Here is an 18,890-nt window from a genome sequence, read left to right as displayed (position 1 = left end):
AGGGCATGTGTTGCTATTCAAAGCTACAAACATTAATGGACACTGGGAAAAAATCATTTTCCCCTTACCAAAGGTTTCAAATAAAACTGAATTAGTTCTTCTTGTGACAAGAAACAGAATAACAGATATGACAATCTTTGCAAAGGTAATATTATAGTGCTACAGTCTCAGATTACATGTCAGTGTGTAGTTAAAGTAATAAGCTGATAACTCTGTGTGGTGAGTTTCACTTGTGAAATATGGTATTTGGAAAACACAGATGTCCCTTGTAGACGGATTTCCTGTCTCACAGAGGAATTAGAATCCATTATCCTGTTGTTTTGACACGCACTTCTCACACTCATATTGGGTTTGTCCTAACAAAACCCTGACCTCTGTGATGGGACTTCCTCTTTGTACGGCTGTTTATTCAGGCTGTTCACACAAAGGCACCTCATGTTAGCTCTACGCTTTTTTGTGAAAATATTGCAGTATGTGGTGGCATGACCTCAACTTTAACTGTGTTTATGTTAGTGTTTTGTGTATTTTGGTTGGAGAAAGACTTATGAATAACTTCTAATGAGCAACAGAAGCCAAATGATGCATTAAATTGTTAGAGGTCTTTTCAGAAAGACTGGAATTTGGTTTTGCTGTTGAGAACTCTTTCTGTTGCATATCTGTTTTTCCATAAGTATTCCTCTGTGTTTGCATTTACATATTTTAATGCAGCTGCAATTCTAGAAGCTTAGATGAAGTCATATATTCCTCAGTGGGGTATAGGCAGTAATACAAAATATCCACCATGAGGCTCTTTTACAGTGCTGGTTTCATGTTTTTTTGTGTGTTATTGTTAATGAGAGGAACATATTGCAGCGCATTTCTTATAGCAGCATTTGCAGTGGCTGTCGAAGTTGTTAAGTTGCATTCACATAAATGATTAAGGACCTTTTCTTGCAAGAAACAAATATGCAATTACGATTATCAGAACTATGCTGCAGGATGTTTCCCAAGTGAACAGTGTGAGATTCTGAGTGGAGCACATAAAAATACCCCAAGGAGTATATCAGAGAAAACCCAGCAGACACACATGGTATCGTTGAGATATAGAAGGTACACAGTACACAAAGTGCCAAGGCACACAGGGCTATAAGAAACTAGAACAGAAGACGAGTGGAGGGACAAATTGGCCCAATTAGCACCATGTAGCAGGAGGAGGTGTTGGTAAAAATGGTCAGATATGCCTGTCAGATTATACAGTGATTGTGAAATCAGATCATACTTATCACCAGACGGGATGAGAAGTATTTTGTTCTTCTTGAGCCAAGGTGCCCATGGTAAGATAGTGTGTGTGTGGCATTAAATATTCTGCTCTAGAGTCTCCTTCCAATGGAAATTCAAATAGCATAAAAGATTTTAAAAGCGCTTCGTTAGTAACACATTATCTAATGTAACAGGCATTTTTTACCTTCTGCTGGATGCTGCTCATATCTTCTCGTTCACTGTATGAGTTCTGCAAGCATGCTAGCACCTGATTAAAAGATCACGTGGCAAGATGGTATCCTGAAAAATGGGAGCAATTCTGTAGAATTCACACAGATCAAGCTGCAACACGATGAGAGCAAATCCATTATATATGTAAATACTCTGCTTTGAGCAGCAAAATGTTATGTCTGATAGTCACTAAGCAGAAGATCTATAGAGAGAGCGCACTAACACCCTCCCCCCCAAACAAATATTTCCCCTTACAACAAGCCACATTTACTTTACCAGCAAACCTATGTAAAGCAGCAAACATTCTGCAGCTGCAAGCTTGCAACCTAATTGAGGAAACAGATCGAGTGAAGTGAAGCAGAACTGATTAGATCTTCCAGCATTCTCAGTGGCAGACGTCATTGAATACACAAAACCCCTGCAGAACTAGAATTCATGGACGTAAGATTAAAAGCACTCGGAAACACCTTTTCCAGGATTTTGAAGCTGTCGGTCGTTACAAAATGAGAGCTGTATATCGTTAGTGTACGTTGGTTCAATTTGCGGTATAAACAGTGAAGCAAGAGTATAAGTGGGACATTGCATTTGTACTGATTGCATCAAGAGGAGTCAATCCCAGAGCATCTGTGATGAATACTGCCAGATTGTAGAGGTTGTGATGAAATATTTCTGACCTACCATCACCTACGGAAACTATTTTATCTCTTTCCAACAGCCATTGGCATCTTTGTTAAGTGGTGATCACAATATAATCAAGCATGAAGTGGTAGAGGTGAAAAGCTGAAAACTGCTGTTACATTTTTCCTCATTTACCCCACATTGCTTGTTTAGTCTTCCATCCTCTTTTTCCACTTTTCCTTCCCTCTTAACCAGATAGTGTAGTTGAGCTGACATTTATCTTGCTCATGCAGTGCATAATTATAGGTTTACAGTGACACTGTACAGTGACACTGAGTGTTGACAAGATGAAAACACAGCTTCACTAATTTGCCTAACCTACCTATCCCATTTTGGCCACAGCCATTGTGCACATCAGTTCATATCAAAGTCATATCTCCACAGACTGCTTTGTGCTTAGATTACATTTGCTATTTGTGCTCAATCAGACTTTTAGTTTTAGTGTGGTTGGCCATCACAATATGGATGCTGAATGTTCTAGGGTTTAAGTTTCGATGGAATGCAACGCATAACATAAATATACAGTTTGTAGCAGATTGTTAAATCACTTTCTTGGCTCTACACACTACATTCCAATCTTGACCAAGTCAGATTACTCCATCCTAATTTGACCAGCTGCCTTAAAATGATACATAGGTAAAAGGTATGACTTTAGACCTCCATTCTTCAATACAGCTGGCTTATGCAGGGTTAATTGAATTTAGTGAAAACAGAGAATAGAGGCTAGTCTGTGAGTCGACATTGCCAAAAAGCCCACCTCCAGACTTGAGGTCTAATTTCTGCAGAGCCTACTGTGTAGAGATTCTGTGGCAAAATATCAAGGCCACAGGTAATTCATCTTCTGGCTCTAGCCCTGCTTTGCAACCTAATTAAATGAATAAAGATGTGAAGAAATCTTCATTTCCGTAGGGATAAACACATTGCTGGATGGGAAAGGTACGAGGAAAGGCTGGCTTTGTAAAGCAAGAATAGAGGCAGATGAGAAACCACTGGCTGGGAGATAGTGAATGGCTCAACACTTTTGAATAGTAAGGGAAAAACTGCTCTGATTTACATGCAGCTGCAGTTGCTGGCTCATTTGTTTTGATAATAGCTCATCCTGCACACAGAGCTGACTCCACCATATATATCTGAGTTAACAAACATTTCACTTCTTGTGTTAATACACCACATTGAAAGCATTGGGCATTATATGAGACAATGAAGAAGCTTGTGTCATAGACACAAGACACACTCGAGTGTACTGGCTGACAGTTTAAATACTGCCTGCATCATCAATGAAACATCTGGCTTGTCTTTGGTGTCTGCTGCAAAAATAAGCAGTCTTTCTTACAACTTAGTTCCCTCAATTTCCTCACTCATCAATTTTAAGGGGTATGCAAATGGACAGTTTCTCCAGCATCCCTGGGAGACTTCATGGTTACAACAACAGGGCAATAAATTCTCATTATGTTTTTTTTCCCTTGAAAGGCAGAAATTGAAGTTTGGATATTTGGGTTTAAGGTCCTAAGCATTTGGAACAAATAGGGAGATGTTGCATAGGGATGATAGGCTTCCAGCCTCAATCAGGTCCCCCCAATCTCCCAGCAAAAAAACCCACCCATCTACTGGCTCCACAGGGAGTGTCAATGATGAAGTCAGCCACGGAGAGCGACGGCCCTGCACCGCTCTGCTCAGCCTTTCTGCTTTATGACAGGCCCATATTTCACCAGACTCATTCTCCAACGTCCACCGTCACTGTTCCCTGCATTGTCAAGGGGGGCGACTCCCATCATCAAATCGGTGATTTCACAGCCTGGTGGCAACAGCACTTCCTCGCTGTAGCTGACTGAAATGGCCCCACTCCAGACAGCTGGGTGACCCCTCCTTAGTAGTTGGCTCTGGTTCTTCTCATCATGCACATGTAAAGATGATCTAGTTTGGGATTTATTCTAAATGACTCCAATATTTTTGGGAGGTGAAAATGTGTTTATTTTATTTTTTATCAGAAGAAAGTCCAGCTGCGACTACACCCCTGTTGTATTTCAAAAGATGAACAACCTGTCACTTTGCTTTAGGGGATAGCATGACGTTTACAGAATATCTATAGCCTTTAGTATGGCTAACAACTGGAGGGGGAACTAAATGTTAAACTTTAGTGTGAGTTATGTTTACATTAGACACAAAGGATGCTACTTTAGTCTATGCTCTTTTTATGATTAAAACTAGAAAATCATAAACAACCTTTCTGTATCCCAATAATCATTTCCACATTCAACTTTTCAGTTTCAGCTTTTGTTTTAAATTAAAGATAAAAGGCTGATTCCTACTTCAAGTCAGAGCAACCTTTGATGATTTCAGTGAACTCATTTGATTTTAGTTGCTGTTAGGGTGATAATGGCATCTTGCAGAGAGATCAATCAACGCACAAAGCCAGTGGTTTCTTTTGGGTCACCAGATCTAAGGGCTATCATTAACAGCAACCACTTAACAGAGAGGCAAATGGACAATTTTTCAAATAATTACGAGCATAATTATTATTTACTCCATTTTATTTCTGATTCTATTTTAAGCCAGCATGATCATTAGCTGCCCAATTTGCAGGCTGCAGATGCACACTCACAGGGGCAGAGTTAAACGACTCACTCCCACACGCTGACTGACTCTTTCTTTAGGTCATTTGTTAAACTCAATTTGAACATTTTCTGTGTAATTCTTGCCATGAGCTGTATTTGCAGGTCACAGTTAGAAGAGAACGCCTTTTTCATTGCATGAACATTCACATTTTACCCAAAAAGTCTATGAACATCAGGGAACAGTTATAAAAAACATGTTGGGTGTTTGGATTCCACGTGCACATCTGTGTCTGAAACACAAGCATAAATGCATGCCTATGTGTTTGCATAGACCCATTTCAGTACAACTTTGTCCAGTCAGTAGTGTGTGTGAATGAGAGTGTGTGTGTGTATTGGTGTATTTAAGAGCATGAAAGGGCACTCTCTCTGAGAAATTAAACCCAAAGACCCACTGTGCACTGTCATACTATGCCATTTATATGCACCTTACTTTGTTCTTTCACACAACCCTTCTGTTCTCCACTGTTGGCATGACTAATGTCGAGGAAGAGGTGCTTAACAGTAAACTTTTTGTGTAAATGTGGTATTAGCTTTGCAATTAACTCAGTCGTGCTTTTCATTACTTTTTCCAATTACGGGACTAGGTTTTAAAATTTTATGATGTTTGAACTACAATACATCTTTCCTTGTGAAACCCAAATACATTTGCAATCTAATACATTGCCTTTCATAGATGACTTAAAGCAGTTTCAGTTGAAAGAAAGCGTTATCAGTTTGATTCACATTTCAGACACAGCAGATACTTATTACTTAAAGATATGAATATTTAAATAAATCATAATCGTCCTCTTATCAGCTGTTCATTGAGTTGAAGGATGAATCTCATATCAGTATGTTTACAGGTGGTTCCTGCTGAAGTAATGCACTCAGTGGCCACTTTATTAGGTCAGTAAGTCACATGGTAGCAAATCATTGCATTTAGGCATGTAGACATGGTCAGGACAAACTGCTGAAGTTCAAACTGAACATCAGATGGCAAAGAAAGACAATTAAAGGGAATTTCAATGTTGCATTTTGACTGGTGCTAGACTGACTAGTCTGAGTATTTCAGAAACTGGTGATCTAAAGAAATGTTCCAACAAACTATCTCTGGGATTTACAGCAAATGTTCTGAAAAAGCAAAAACATTCAAAGAGCAGCAGTTGTCAGGATACAAGACGTAAAAGGAGACTGGCTAGAATGCTTCAAGCTGATGGGAAGGCAACAGTAACTGAAATTACACTCATTACAACCACGGTATGCAGAAGCAGATGGGCAACAGCAGCTGAAGACCACACCACTCCTGTCAGCTAAGAACAAGAAACAGAGCACAGGCTGACTAAAATTGGACAATAGAAGATTGGAAAAAAAACATTACCTGCTCTCAATTTCAGCTGTGACCCTATCACCCTATCGGATGATAGGGTCTGAATTTGGTGTAAACAACATGAAAGCATGGATCCCTCCTGCCTTGTATCAATGATTTAGCCTGCTGGTGGTGTAATGGTGTAGGGGATATTTTCTTGGCAGACTTTTTTTGGGGCCTAGTACCAGTCCAACAGAACACCATTGGGATGTGGTGGAACAAATCTGCAGCAACAGTGTGATGCTATCAAGTCAACATGGACCATAATCTCTGAGGAATGTTTCCAGCACCTTGTTGAATCTATGCCACGATGAATCAAAGCACTTCTGAAGCCTGAGAGGATCCAACCTAGTACTAGCAAGTTGTATCTAATGGAGTGACCAGTGAATGTATTTCAGCAAATATAAAGGAAGTTGCCACATGTTTGTTAAAATGGTGAGGTTTATGTACACTAATCCAAGATCGAAGAAATGTTTAAAACAGTGAAACAGTTGAAGACAAAAAAGTGCAGCAGCAGACTAAATGCTTTTTGATTTTTTAAAAATGTATTATTTATTTGTTTGTTTTGTTTTAGCTACACAATGTCACAAACAAGCCAGTGCAGCGGCCTGTACAGGATCTTGGAGTACATTTGCTACAATAAGAATTACAAGTCTGGATAACACTGACCCCCGTGCTTCTTACTCAGCATCATTAACCGCATGTCCAATGTAAACTTACGTTGTTCATTCAGTTGGCAATTAGGTCAGATCTTTTTTTTGTAAGCATAATGAAATTATGAGATGCACGCAGTATGATTTGCAAAGCAGAATATACAAAAGCGCTACATATCGTCAGCCTTGATTTGTTATGAATCACTGACTATATTCTGTAGTTGACAAGCGGTCCTGTTTACCTGAAGACACAAGTCTTTGCTGTCAGTGCTTGTCACAAGAGATTTTCCTGCGTGTGGCAATTACAGTGTTTGCTGGTTGCTGCCAGTGGGTCCTTTGGGCTTCTGTATCGCTGTATAATTTCTTTCCCGACTCCACATAGTAATTCTATCACTCTTAAAACGGAAGAAGAGGGGAACGATGAAGGACAACAACATCTACAGATAAATCCGTTTAAAATGCATTTTGAATCTTGGATGGTCACCAGTTTGAGGAATGTCTAGGGAGAAATTGCATTTGCTGCATGTAAGTTCAGAAATAAATCCAAAGTTCAATGTAGGCAAGTAATATCAATTCTCCATTTTCATGTTTTTGGATCAGACTTTATAAATACTTAATTGTAAAGAAAAACAAAGGTCATATAGTGCCCCTGGTGGACAGTCAGTGTGATTGGTGGTCCACCACAGAGGGCCAATGCTGCCACCTACAGGCAAAGTAAGTTCCTTTTTAATTTGCCATTTTAACAGTGTTTAAATGTGGCCGCAGTACCATTTGCTGTGTGTAATGTATTGGAAACGATTTAAAATCACATTTTAATGATTGAGTACAACGTCTTGATTAAATGGGGCAAATATGAGAAAACAGTCAAACAGGAAACAAATAGACTTTTTGCAAAGCAACCTCCTTCAGTAAAGCACAAAATAATAATATGAAAAACTATTTGCAATCAGTGGAAAGAAAATCTTAGAACAAAGTTAACAGCCTGCATTTATATAGTAAAGTTTGGTGCACTTCAGTCTTTCACTTCAGCCAAAGAAAACCGTTTTGTATGTAAAGTATCACCATACTATAACCAGTATATATAGTATATATTTCCAATGGAAGCATAATTTGTTACAAGCCATAAAAAGGATATGTGTTTGTTTGCTCATCATGATACCTGACAGTGAAGCTTCCCAAGGGCTCTTGTTTCCTTCTTTAAAAATAAAGAAATACATTGAATTTGGAGTGAGTGTGAGGGTTACTAATCCATGCCATTCACCAGCAACTGTACCTGGAATGATTTCAAGCAATAAAATTTTAACCCCATATTCCACTTCTTGGGCTTGTGGGGGTATCCTGCTCCTGATCAGGCCCGCCTGATCAGCAGGCCACATAAGCTTGTGTGTCAGAAGACTTTATTTATCCCCAAGAGGCAATTAACAAACTGTGTGACTTGTGTAAAAAAAATAAAAGAATCTTACAGCTAAAACAAGCACATGACAAAATAACCCAATACAATAAGTGCAGACTGTAATCTGTGAAGGATAAATGAAGGTAATTGGTACGTGTTGGAGCTTTTTATTTCATGCTAAAACCATCAGCGCCTCTCTGTGGTCAACCTGCCAAACAGCAAGAGGCTGATTCTCTGGTAAATGGAACATTTGTATCTTACAAATGGGCATACCCTAAATTGACATTCAATACAAAACAGTGACTTTTCTAAACAAACTGAAGATCAGAACACAGAACACATGTCAGATATCTGACGCTTTTTGTTTTTCTAAAAGTAAAATAACCATTACAACTCATTTAAACCTGTGATGTAAATCTGATGTTTTTTGGTGGAAAATGAGCATGTCAACAAGAAGCACCAAGTACATCAAAGAGGGCCCTTCAAATATATTTCCACCTGAAGGCTTGCAATAATGCTCTTTCTTACTGTAACAGTTATATACCATTCAATACTGCAGCTTCCTTTGATTTTACAGTGCAATCACTGATGAACTTCATAGAATCATTAATGAGGTTTTAGTTAGGTTTTACAGAGTAGAATCATCTAATATAAAGTTGCAAAGTGACATTGGATCTTTGGTTTATGTCAAGAAAGAAAAGATGAAGCAACTTCCTAAATAGTTCATCATTCTAACAGTACATTAGTATAATAATACGTTCATTTAAATACTTCAAAGGTGATTACAATCTTTTTGACCTCGTTTGTAAAACTTGCTACAAAAACATGCAAATTGACATATTAATATCCAGCTCATGGAATGGAGCTACTACGTCTTGAAAACTACTTTCATTTGAAGAGTAAAAACACATACGAAACACGTGTAAAAGACTACAAATGATTTGCATGTCCTTTAATAGAGGAAGGCAAAATTCCAGCTTCCCATATATGTTAAGAGCTATTTGTTTGCATAGTGTAAGAAAGAGTTGCTTTTTAAGAATCAACCCTGTCAATAGAGATTGTTAAGATCTTCACAGCCTGGTTGTTCAGCCTTTGGCATTGCTGTGACATCATGTCCTTGACCTTCTGTCTTGAAAATTCTACATCTGGTTTTCATTGTATTGTGGGCTGGAGTACTGCTCCTGCATTGCTCCAGCTGCGGCACCCATGGCAGCCTGCTGGGCTGCTGCTTGGACTTGAGGGTTCTTCCAGGCTCCAGTGGCCCATTCCTCCTGAGCTTTAGTCATGCTAGCCCCACTGCCCCGGTAGAAATTATGGATCTGCATTCAAAGTGGAATAACAAGTCATTATCAAGAAGCAATTATAGACTAAAAGTAAAGTAGGTTTAATTACTTAAGTTGATGCAGACATAGATTAGATACTTTATTTCCTAATCCTTAATTCTGTAGACCTAAACCATTTGTATAGTGCTGTAGTTACTTAAAAGGATTGTCATTTTAGTGGTAAACCCAACAGTGCTGCTCTGCAGGAATGAATAAAATTAATCAAATTTCTGGAATGAACATGGCCTTGAAGCTACAGATAAATAATTTTGAAAAATTCAATTTAATAGAATTAGCCTTTATAAGAAATACCTATCTACTTTCCTCCCTTGAAGTCATGCACCAGTAAAAGTCTTACCCTGGTGAGTGCAATGAAGGACAGACTGGCCACAGCAGTGAACATGATTGTAGGGACCAGCATGATCAGTGCGATCAAAATATTATAGCTGAAGAAGGAGATAGTAGCCAACCAACCACTGAAAAAGATAGAAAGGACCATTAAGGCAATGGAAAAAAAGAGGATTTAATTTTAGAATCTTAACGCTACAGGAATCTGCTATTGCACTGACTCATACTACCACTGAACATCAGGCTGTCAAATGGCAATGATTTTGTAGACTTTAAATACTTTAGTATAAAGTTTAAAAGTTTTATAGCTTATGCACGAGGGTATGGAATTGCACATGGTGACATTTATAAACTTTATGGAGGCTGTCATAATATTAATTTCTGATCATCAGCCTGAGTAAGGTGACATTTTGAGGATTGCTTTAACAGCCTCTCAAAATCTAATAACAGGACTATCATAAAAGTTATACGAGGGCCATATCTGATGGTCCATCACTGTCATGTTAATGAAAGCAACAAAGTCTTCAAAAATACATCTCAACTAATCTGAACTTAAACTATTTATGCACCTAAAACATTAACTGTTTGTTTGTTTTGTGCTTGTTTTTTGACATATTAAACAATGTCCAATTTTAATGTTCAGATTTATTTGCACAGCAATTGATCAAACACGCACGTATGCTGGTAAAAATATCTGCCAGACTGTCTGTGGCATTTGTGTAATACCATTTATTGTTTTAGAATTAAGTTAAACTTGTTTTAGTTTCAGAACAGTTAACTATACAAAATATAATTTTAATTTTCATAACAAATATCTAAATAGATTAATAAACACAAAAATATGCCTTTCCAAATTTGAAGATTGTAAGTCAAATGTAAACAAATTAGACATACAGTATATGACATGTATAAGTATTAGTATACAAGTATATGGTTTACTTCTGTGACTCTGAAGAGAATAACGCTCCAGAAACAATATATTGTTTGACCGACATTGTCACAGTCCTTCAGTCCTCCTGGTACTTCTGTCAGTCTTTCTCGCTCTCCACCTTGGCTCTCTCTCTGTGTGTGTGTGTGTGTGTGTGTGTGTGGTAACAATACCTTACCTTTCAGAAGTGTGACCCTCTTAGTCCCCGCCCTCCAGCCTGGCACACCTGTAGTAATCAACTCACCTACTACTCATCTGGTGATCAGTCGGCTCCCTTCAAAGGAGGATTTTTGCGTGTGGGTGTGAGCTGTTTTGCTATCGAGTCTAAAGACAGCGAAATCTATCTGACCATCGGCTTGTATACTGTATATCTGATCTGTGGAGGTTCCACAGAAGAACACTGTAACACATCACATCACTGTAAATCATGGGTGTCCAACTCCAGGCCTCAAGGGCTGGTGTCCTGCAGGTTTTAGATGTCCTTGATCCAACACAGCTGATTTAAATGGCTGAATTACCTCCTCAGCATGTCTTGAAAGTCTCCAGAAGCCTGGTAATGAACTAATCATTTGATTCAGGTGTGTTGACCCAGGTTGGTCACCCCTGCTGTAAATAAATTCACCGAACTGCATTCTAAGTCTGCGTTTGGGTCCTGTCTGCTCTTGGAGTATGACGGGCATGTTTGGGCTTGTAACCTTCGTTAGGGTTACCATTAAGCCAACAAACCAAAACATGTTACTCAAAAAATAAAGTTACTAATTTATATTAGAAGTGTTGCTGGAGCTTTATTCTCTTCAGACTTTATACTCTTCCCTTCACCTTGAAAGTAAGTGAAGTTGTGCCTGAAACTTCTGCTCAGTCTTACCATACTCCCCATCCTGGGATGCCTATGCTTTGGATGACACTAATCCCAACTTGAGCCATGAACACAAAGAAGAAGATCATGAAGTTGAAAGAGCTGTCACTCCTGTGAAGAATACGAAAAAAAGACTATTAAGCAGTTACATCTGTGAAGCTAAATTTAGTGCTATATACTGTATGTCTACATGTTGCATCATCTACTGTTTTAAACAATGACAGTTTCCCCTACTCGACATCAATATCTCTCTTGGCAGCCCAGTCAGCAGCTACATGCTGCTGCCATGTAGTGTGTCACCTCATGAGACAATATATTCATGTCAGCAGAGCATATGAAAATTGCACTACCCTTCAGCAAAAGGTTAGAGAATGTTCTGAGTGTCCTTCTGTCCCTGAAGGGACATTTATCCCTGTTGCTACTCAGCACTTTACAAAAATGGAGGACAAATTAGCTTAAAGGCAAAAAAAGAGTAGACCCCTATTTTAGATGTGTATTCTGCTTAGTTAGCATTTAATCTATGTAAGACTCAGAGTGAGTTTGTTTTGTGTTTGTTTTCTGTCATATTTAACAATGTCCAATTTTCATGTTCATATATGAAAGAGTATATATACATTTTTTCATCTTATAAACCATTTATGAAAGGTTCATGTACTGCAAATGCTAACTGTTTCCATGCAATAGTGTGGTGAAGTGACCCAGGGAGCTATCCACGGCTGGAAATTTTTTCTCCCTGTGAATCGTGACATAGATGGATCTTGGGCTGCCTTGTCACAGTTGGGTCCTTACTGAGAGGGGTTAAATTTCATGTCATAATCCTGTTTGTATGGAAAGACATCTGGACCTCTCATTTAAAGCTGCGTCTCAAAGACGTCTCTCAATTTTGGGCTAAAAACAACAACAACCATGAACTATTTTTGTGTGAAACTATAACACATAATATTTAAAAGGTCTTAATACTACTGTATACGACATCTAAAACATAACAACTACAACAACTTCCTTCCAATGAACATTGTCAAAAACAATACTTGGTATTATTGTATTACTTCATGTTTGACTTACTTGAAGGCCTTGTAGATGGGCCTGAACCAGCAGACATACGAGCAAGGAGTGAACATGAGGACCCAGATGATGGCCATGCCAAAGTTGGTCACACCACCTCCACCAAACATCCAAGCAAAGCAGCCGAAAAGATTCACAACAAGTGTGGCACTATTAACTGTAAGAACACAACAAAAAATATATATATCAAGCATTGATGCAAAAGAAAAAGCCCTAAAAAACACCTGTGTGATACATAAACATGCATAACTACAGACCAGTTTGGAAAAATAAAGAGGAGACAGCCAACATTTACATAATATGACTAAAAGATGACCTGTGCTCCCCAAATAACTTTTTAGCTGAAGTCATTTTCTATTACCAACACTTGGCTCCATTTCAGCCTCTGCATTCATGTTCCAGCTTTTGTTTTAAAACTAAACAAGAACTCTATGTCAGTTTCAAACGTTGGTCTTTGGAGAAATTTTGAAGAACTTTACAAAAAAAAGAGAAAAAAAGTGAAGCCATGCACAGGTGGCACATGACAGCTATTTGGAAAACACTTTCCCCAATGCACAGCACAGCAAAATTCCTGTTAGCTTAGAATGATTTTCACAAATTAAATGAAGAAATAGCAGTCGAGCACAAAAATAACAAGCCGTGTGCGGATCATGGCAGAAGGCAAAGATCTGAGCAGATTGGGACTTTCAATACCTGCTTATGTTTATCTTTTTTTAAAGGGTCACCCGCAAAAAGAAATTCAGAGCAATTACAAATTCTTCAGCGTGACAGATGCATATTTCCTGCTATAACAATTTTTTTTTAAAATAACATGTAAAAGGTAAATATTTAAAGGATGTAATGTTTGTAGATCATTTAAAACATGTATTTCTTTCTGCAATACACAAAAAATCATATCAAATGCTGAAACTAATTAATTGGTTTTGTTTTTGTAATACTGATTTTAGAACTTGTTTTAAAATTGATGCAAGCGTCACATTTCAAGACAGAGGCATGTTTACAACTGTGTTGCATCACCTCTTCTTTTAGCAGCAGTCTCTTTAATGAGTTAGAGAGGCAGCGGAGACCAACCCTTGTAGCTTTCATAGCTACATGTTTTCACTATCTTGCCTGATGTCAGATTTCAGCTCCTCAAAAATGTGTGGTCTCCTTTATTGTATTTTTTGTTTCACAATGCACCAAATTTTTTCAGTGGGTGACAGATCTGAACTGCAGGCCTTCCCATACTGATTCTCAGCCTCGTCCCTTGTGGCCAAAGACTTCTCTGGATTCTCTTTTTTCTTATATTATGCAATGATGATAAAGAAAATCTTAAATTCTTTGCAGTTTTCCATTGAAAATGTCACAGTTAAACTATACTTTATAACCGTTTATATTCACAGTCTTTTACTGGTGAATCCTTCCTATCTTTACTTAAAACACTTACTGATCCTCATCTTACCCCTATCACGATATGGCCCTTTTGCCTATTCACCAACTAACAAAAGGCACTTCTGAACTTGCCTCATTTGACCAAAACTGTTTGCAAGCATTAACAATCTTGTTTCACCTTTAATACTTTTTTACTGCGTATTGGTGTATTGCCCTGCTCCTTATAGCAATTCTGACACTGACTCCTGTGTCAATGATACATCGATTTTGAGCTCTTTCGCACCCTTCCTCCTGCCCTCAGTTCTCTTGCATGAATTCATGAACAGGCAGGAAGTTTCAGAGTACAGCAATGTCGCAAACACCACTGTACTGCATGTTTATAGTGCAGTAAACTTTGATGAAACTGCTCCTGGCAAAGATTGTTCAACACAATTTTACTGTTACTGCTCTGCTCAAACCAAGGCCATCTGGTCAGTGCTGTGACTCATTAACAAATAAACCAGTCAGGACATTACAGCCACAGCCCATAAAAAATCTTCTTGGACCTAAAGGACCCTTGTAAACCACTGCCCTTCTGTTTCATAGTTGTTATCATCAGCTGATCACAGAGGATAAGACACTTTATGGGGCCTTCAGGAAAATTATTTTTTTCTGTTGTTCTGTTATAGCCAAGGTAGAAAAAAAAAACTGTTTCTCTCCTGAAACGTAAGCTCCGAAGTTTGTATAGGAGTTGCATTGTCATGACAGCTTTACATCATGACTATCAAACAAAATAACATATAACATATAACTTCAGTTTAATTCACTTACGCATCCACAGATGGTACATTTTCTTGCACATGCTGCGATGCTGTTCAGGGATCTCCTCAAAGTCTTGGTAGAAACACGGCTTGAGAGGAATGAATCCAGGCAGCGGGGGAAAATTTGGCTCTGCAATAAACAGTTCAATACCAGTTATAACACTTAATACATCCGGATGAGTACTGTTTTAATTTTGACTTCATTTAGTCACAATTTATTTACTGACCGGCCATTGGGAAATACTGTAAAGCTTGCTGTTTCGAGTAATCCCTCTTTCAGACTCTTCAGCCTGTGAAGTTAGAAAACATTTCAGATTAATATAGTTTGTATAGCTCTTTGCATGTGTTTCAACTGCATGTCACTGGCAACGGAGGAAGTACAGTGAAGGAATGGATTCTACATCACTGCTACATAAACACAGCGTACTTTAGAGGAAGGAGAGTGTTACAAATTCAACGTCTCCGTCGACATTCTGCCGGGGGATTTAATGTGTGTGCTCTCCCAGCCATGTCCCAGTGGTGCTGATAACACTTTAACGACTCAGTCCTTCCGGTTTCACAGAAACATAAATCAGGCAATCTGTCCCCAAACCCAGTGACGATCAACAAGCAAGCCGCATTTCATCGAATGAAATGTTCCAACACATATTCCCTGCACATGTATTTGAACTGCACAGCCAGGAATTACGGATTCGGCAGGAAACATAATCTGCTTACCTCTTCCAGAGAGCAGCCGCTCCTCTCTTTAACGTGCTCTACAACCGAAGCTTCACCTTCGCCTTAAACAGATGAAATCTAATCGGACGGAATCTACAGGTAAACTGTTAAACTATTTCAAGACTTTGTTTTGCTCTGTATGACTACAGGAATCGATCCTAACTGTGCTGTCTGTCGGCCAATCACTGTGCTTCAATCTGCTGTCACTTTGATTCAGACCAATGGCCTGATTACTCTAATCCTTGACGTTGTATTGTTGACCCAATCATTGTTTGGCTCTCTGTCCATGGTGCTGAACACGCTGCTAAAACAAAAGTGGCGTTAACCACCGTCCTCAGTATTTATAGTTGTCCTAAAGCAACTTGCAGACATTAATTGTGAACTGGAAACGTCTAATCAGGTCACACCTCTAATCACATCAGCAGTGGCGATGTTTGAAAAAAAAAATGGTACGCTGTTTAAGAAAAGGAAAAAAAGACAAGAGGGAATTCCTTCATAATGTAGAAATCCAGCTTTAGCAAACTCCGCGTGGTGTAACACCACCATTCGGGTCACTTTCCTTTTTAAACCTAAGCGTGAAGCTTGAGATAGTTGTTCGCCTAAACACTAAAATGATTTCAGCTGTCCAGCTGGAGGTGCTGTTTCACTGCAGGAACCGACACTGGAGGAAAACTAACTTGATGAAGGACACAGTGTACGATCTCTTCTATCTTTGGCTGCCAGGATACCTTTAAACTCTTTCCCAAGTAAAAGTACAGATCATTTCTCTATTTCTATATTTTATTAGAAAAATGACAAAATAGGTACAGTTGTCTAACTTGGGTCTAAAGAAAAAAGTGCAAACATACAGAAATACATTATGTAAGGCAAGAACAGAGTGTGTATAATTCTAACGAGCTTGATCGTCAATATTTGGTATGGCCACCTTTCTTCCTTAACACAGTTACAGTCAGATTTCCAGTCCATTACTTGAGTAATTTGGTAAGCCCCATTCTTTTCTCCTTATTCTCCTTCCTAAGAATGGCTTGTTGATAGCCACCTTCCACTGAAACCATTTTTGATGAGGCTTCGGTGGATCAACTGAAAAACCAGATAATCCATCTGTTCTCTCAGGTCCTGTGTCAGGTCGCATTTTAAAAATGATGAGAAAATATAAATAAATGAGGGGTGGCTAATGACCTTTGCATAGTATTGTATGTTAAAGTAAAAGCACTTAATCGACATTAAATGTTTCCTGTGATTAATATACTAGGACTGCATTACTAGGTTGTTCTTAGTGGGGCATTATCTTGTTGAACCATGGTTTTACTGTGGGGCATAGTTTTAAAGGAAGCCTGGAGACCTTACAAAATATAAATAATCTGAATTTCTTTCCTCTTCATGAATCTTTAATTTTGTTCTGAATATTAAAGGCTAATGGAGCAACTATGGAAAACAAAGTTATGTATAGTTGCTGTTATTTGAAGAGCTGACGATTTAAAAAAAAGATGAATATTATGCAAAGATCCACCAACAAGGCTGCATCATTATTTATTTGTTTATTTTACATAATAGTGAAGTATTTATGATGCAAACCACAGGATCAATCTTGACTTTAATGTGTCTGTGAAGGTTCTCAGTCATCCAGGTCATTGTAGTCAAAGGAGTTTGCAAAGAAAAGCGTCTGGACTTCTTTAAGTTGCTTGAAGACGTTTCACCTCTCATCCGAGAAGCTTCTTCAGTTCTAAGGTCAAATGGCCGAGAGTCCCAGATTTAAACCCAGTGGGAGTATCCCCCCAAAGAGGGACAAAGGACCCCCTGGTGATCCTCTAATCACATGAGCCAAGGTGTGAAAGCGGGTGTGGGACCTAATCAGCCAGGGTTTTGGGTGAGCTCATTGTGAAACCTGGCCCCACCTTGTCATGTGAATTCCTGAGGTCAGATGGCCCAGGATGTGAGTGGGCATTGACCTTAGAACTGAAGAAGCTTCTCGGATGAGAGGTGAAACGTCTTCAAGCAACTTAAAGAAGTCCAGACGCTTTTCTTTGCAAACTCCTTTGACTTGACTTTAATGAGCAAATTCCCCAGTATAATGTTTCAGTCTGTTCTCTTCATTTTCATCTAGACATTTTCAGAAGTCATCACATCTTTAGTATAGGCTGCCCCCAACACTGTTTGATACAGACAACTCAGTTTGATACGCTGAACTCAACAGCAAGACTCAGGCAAGTAAAAAGGTATCTTCCAACAGTATTCAGTAACAGGAAGACAGTCAGCGGAGGCAGACAAAGAAGGAGGCAGACAAAAAAAAAAAGTGTCCTTCAAGTATCTGACATGATGCATCTCGGGTCAGAGTCAACCTTGGTAGGTTGATCAGACAAAGTGAATTCCATTTGATTTTTGTCTTGGTTCTCCTTAGAATACTCGCACCTCTGTCTGCTTTTTCTTAGGCAAGTGTGGCCCAGGAAATATTTTTTCACAATAAAAAATATGTCAAGGTAGCATACTGTAATGGTAGTTATTTCCAAAAACAGGGCTGATGTAATAGTAATAAATTCTAACTGTAGTGTATTGTGGTTTTAGTCTTTATTTAATTCTTGAGAAGTATAAAACAGAACAAAAGACTGTCTTCGTGTACCTCTATACAGGGCTTTATTTATTTCTTAATTAAGCAACAAAAACCGCTAAAGTAATTCAAACAATAATACCAAAGTCATAAAATCAACTGAAGTTAGCAGATACAGAAAAATTGTCATGATCGCAGTCATGAAATGTATAAGATTCATAGATGCACTAAAGAGGGACAGGGGGTTGGTGTTACAGAAGAGGATGCTAGGAATAGGGTGAGATGAAGGCCGATGATCCGCTGTAGCGATCCCTAAATGGGAGCAGCTGAGGAGAAAAATAAGACTGCATTTGTAAGAAAGAGACACAGAAACTGCTATAATCTGTCAATCACATGCTGGTGTGCTCCTGATGTCATTTTATGAGAAGAACATTTTACAAAATTGGTAGGAAAGTAATTAGTGTGTAGTTTATGATAACTTTTATTCTGAAAATGACAGTATAATAATACATTAATGTTTACAGCACAGTAACTTGTCTTTTGTAAAAGCCGTGGATAATACCGCAGATAACTCGTTCATGGGTGCAATAAGTTGTAAAAATGAACACTAAATAAAAAGTGCAGACATCAAACAGAAAACATTGCAAATCAAGATTTTCTTTTAGATATAGAGGATCCAATTTTAAGCTTGTTGTTGTGATGTTATTATTACAAGTGTATTGTACTGTTGTTATTGGATACATTACTTTAGAAAATGATACCTACATACTTTTTCCACCATGTT

General features: G+C 38.5%; 1 protein-coding gene across 1 annotated transcript; it reads right to left on the bottom strand.

Annotated features, from left to right (window-relative positions):
- Nucleotides 1–8,324: 8,324 nt before the first annotated feature.
- LOC116325561 (secretory carrier-associated membrane protein 5-like) lies at nt 8,325–15,722 on the bottom strand. Its single transcript, XM_039610575.1, has 7 exons — nt 15,562–15,722; nt 15,072–15,134; nt 14,855–14,974; nt 12,674–12,830; nt 11,618–11,719; nt 9,835–9,952; nt 8,325–9,473 (listed from the first exon to the last, which is right to left on the bottom strand). Exons 2-7 carry the CDS (start codon nt 15,076–15,078, stop codon nt 9,294–9,296), a joined length of 684 nt encoding a protein of 227 aa, XP_039466509.1. The 5' UTR covers nt 15,079–15,134; nt 15,562–15,722; the 3' UTR covers nt 8,325–9,293.
- Between the last annotated feature and the right edge of the window lie 3,168 nt (nt 15,723–18,890).

Source organism: Oreochromis aureus, linkage group 1 (assembly GCF_013358895.1).
Source record: "Oreochromis aureus strain Israel breed Guangdong linkage group 1, ZZ_aureus, whole genome shotgun sequence".
Classification (NCBI taxonomy): Eukaryota; Metazoa; Chordata; class Actinopteri; order Cichliformes; family Cichlidae; genus Oreochromis; species Oreochromis aureus.
The sequence above is the reverse complement of the archived record's forward strand: the minus strand, read 5'-3'. Positions and strand labels throughout refer to the sequence as shown.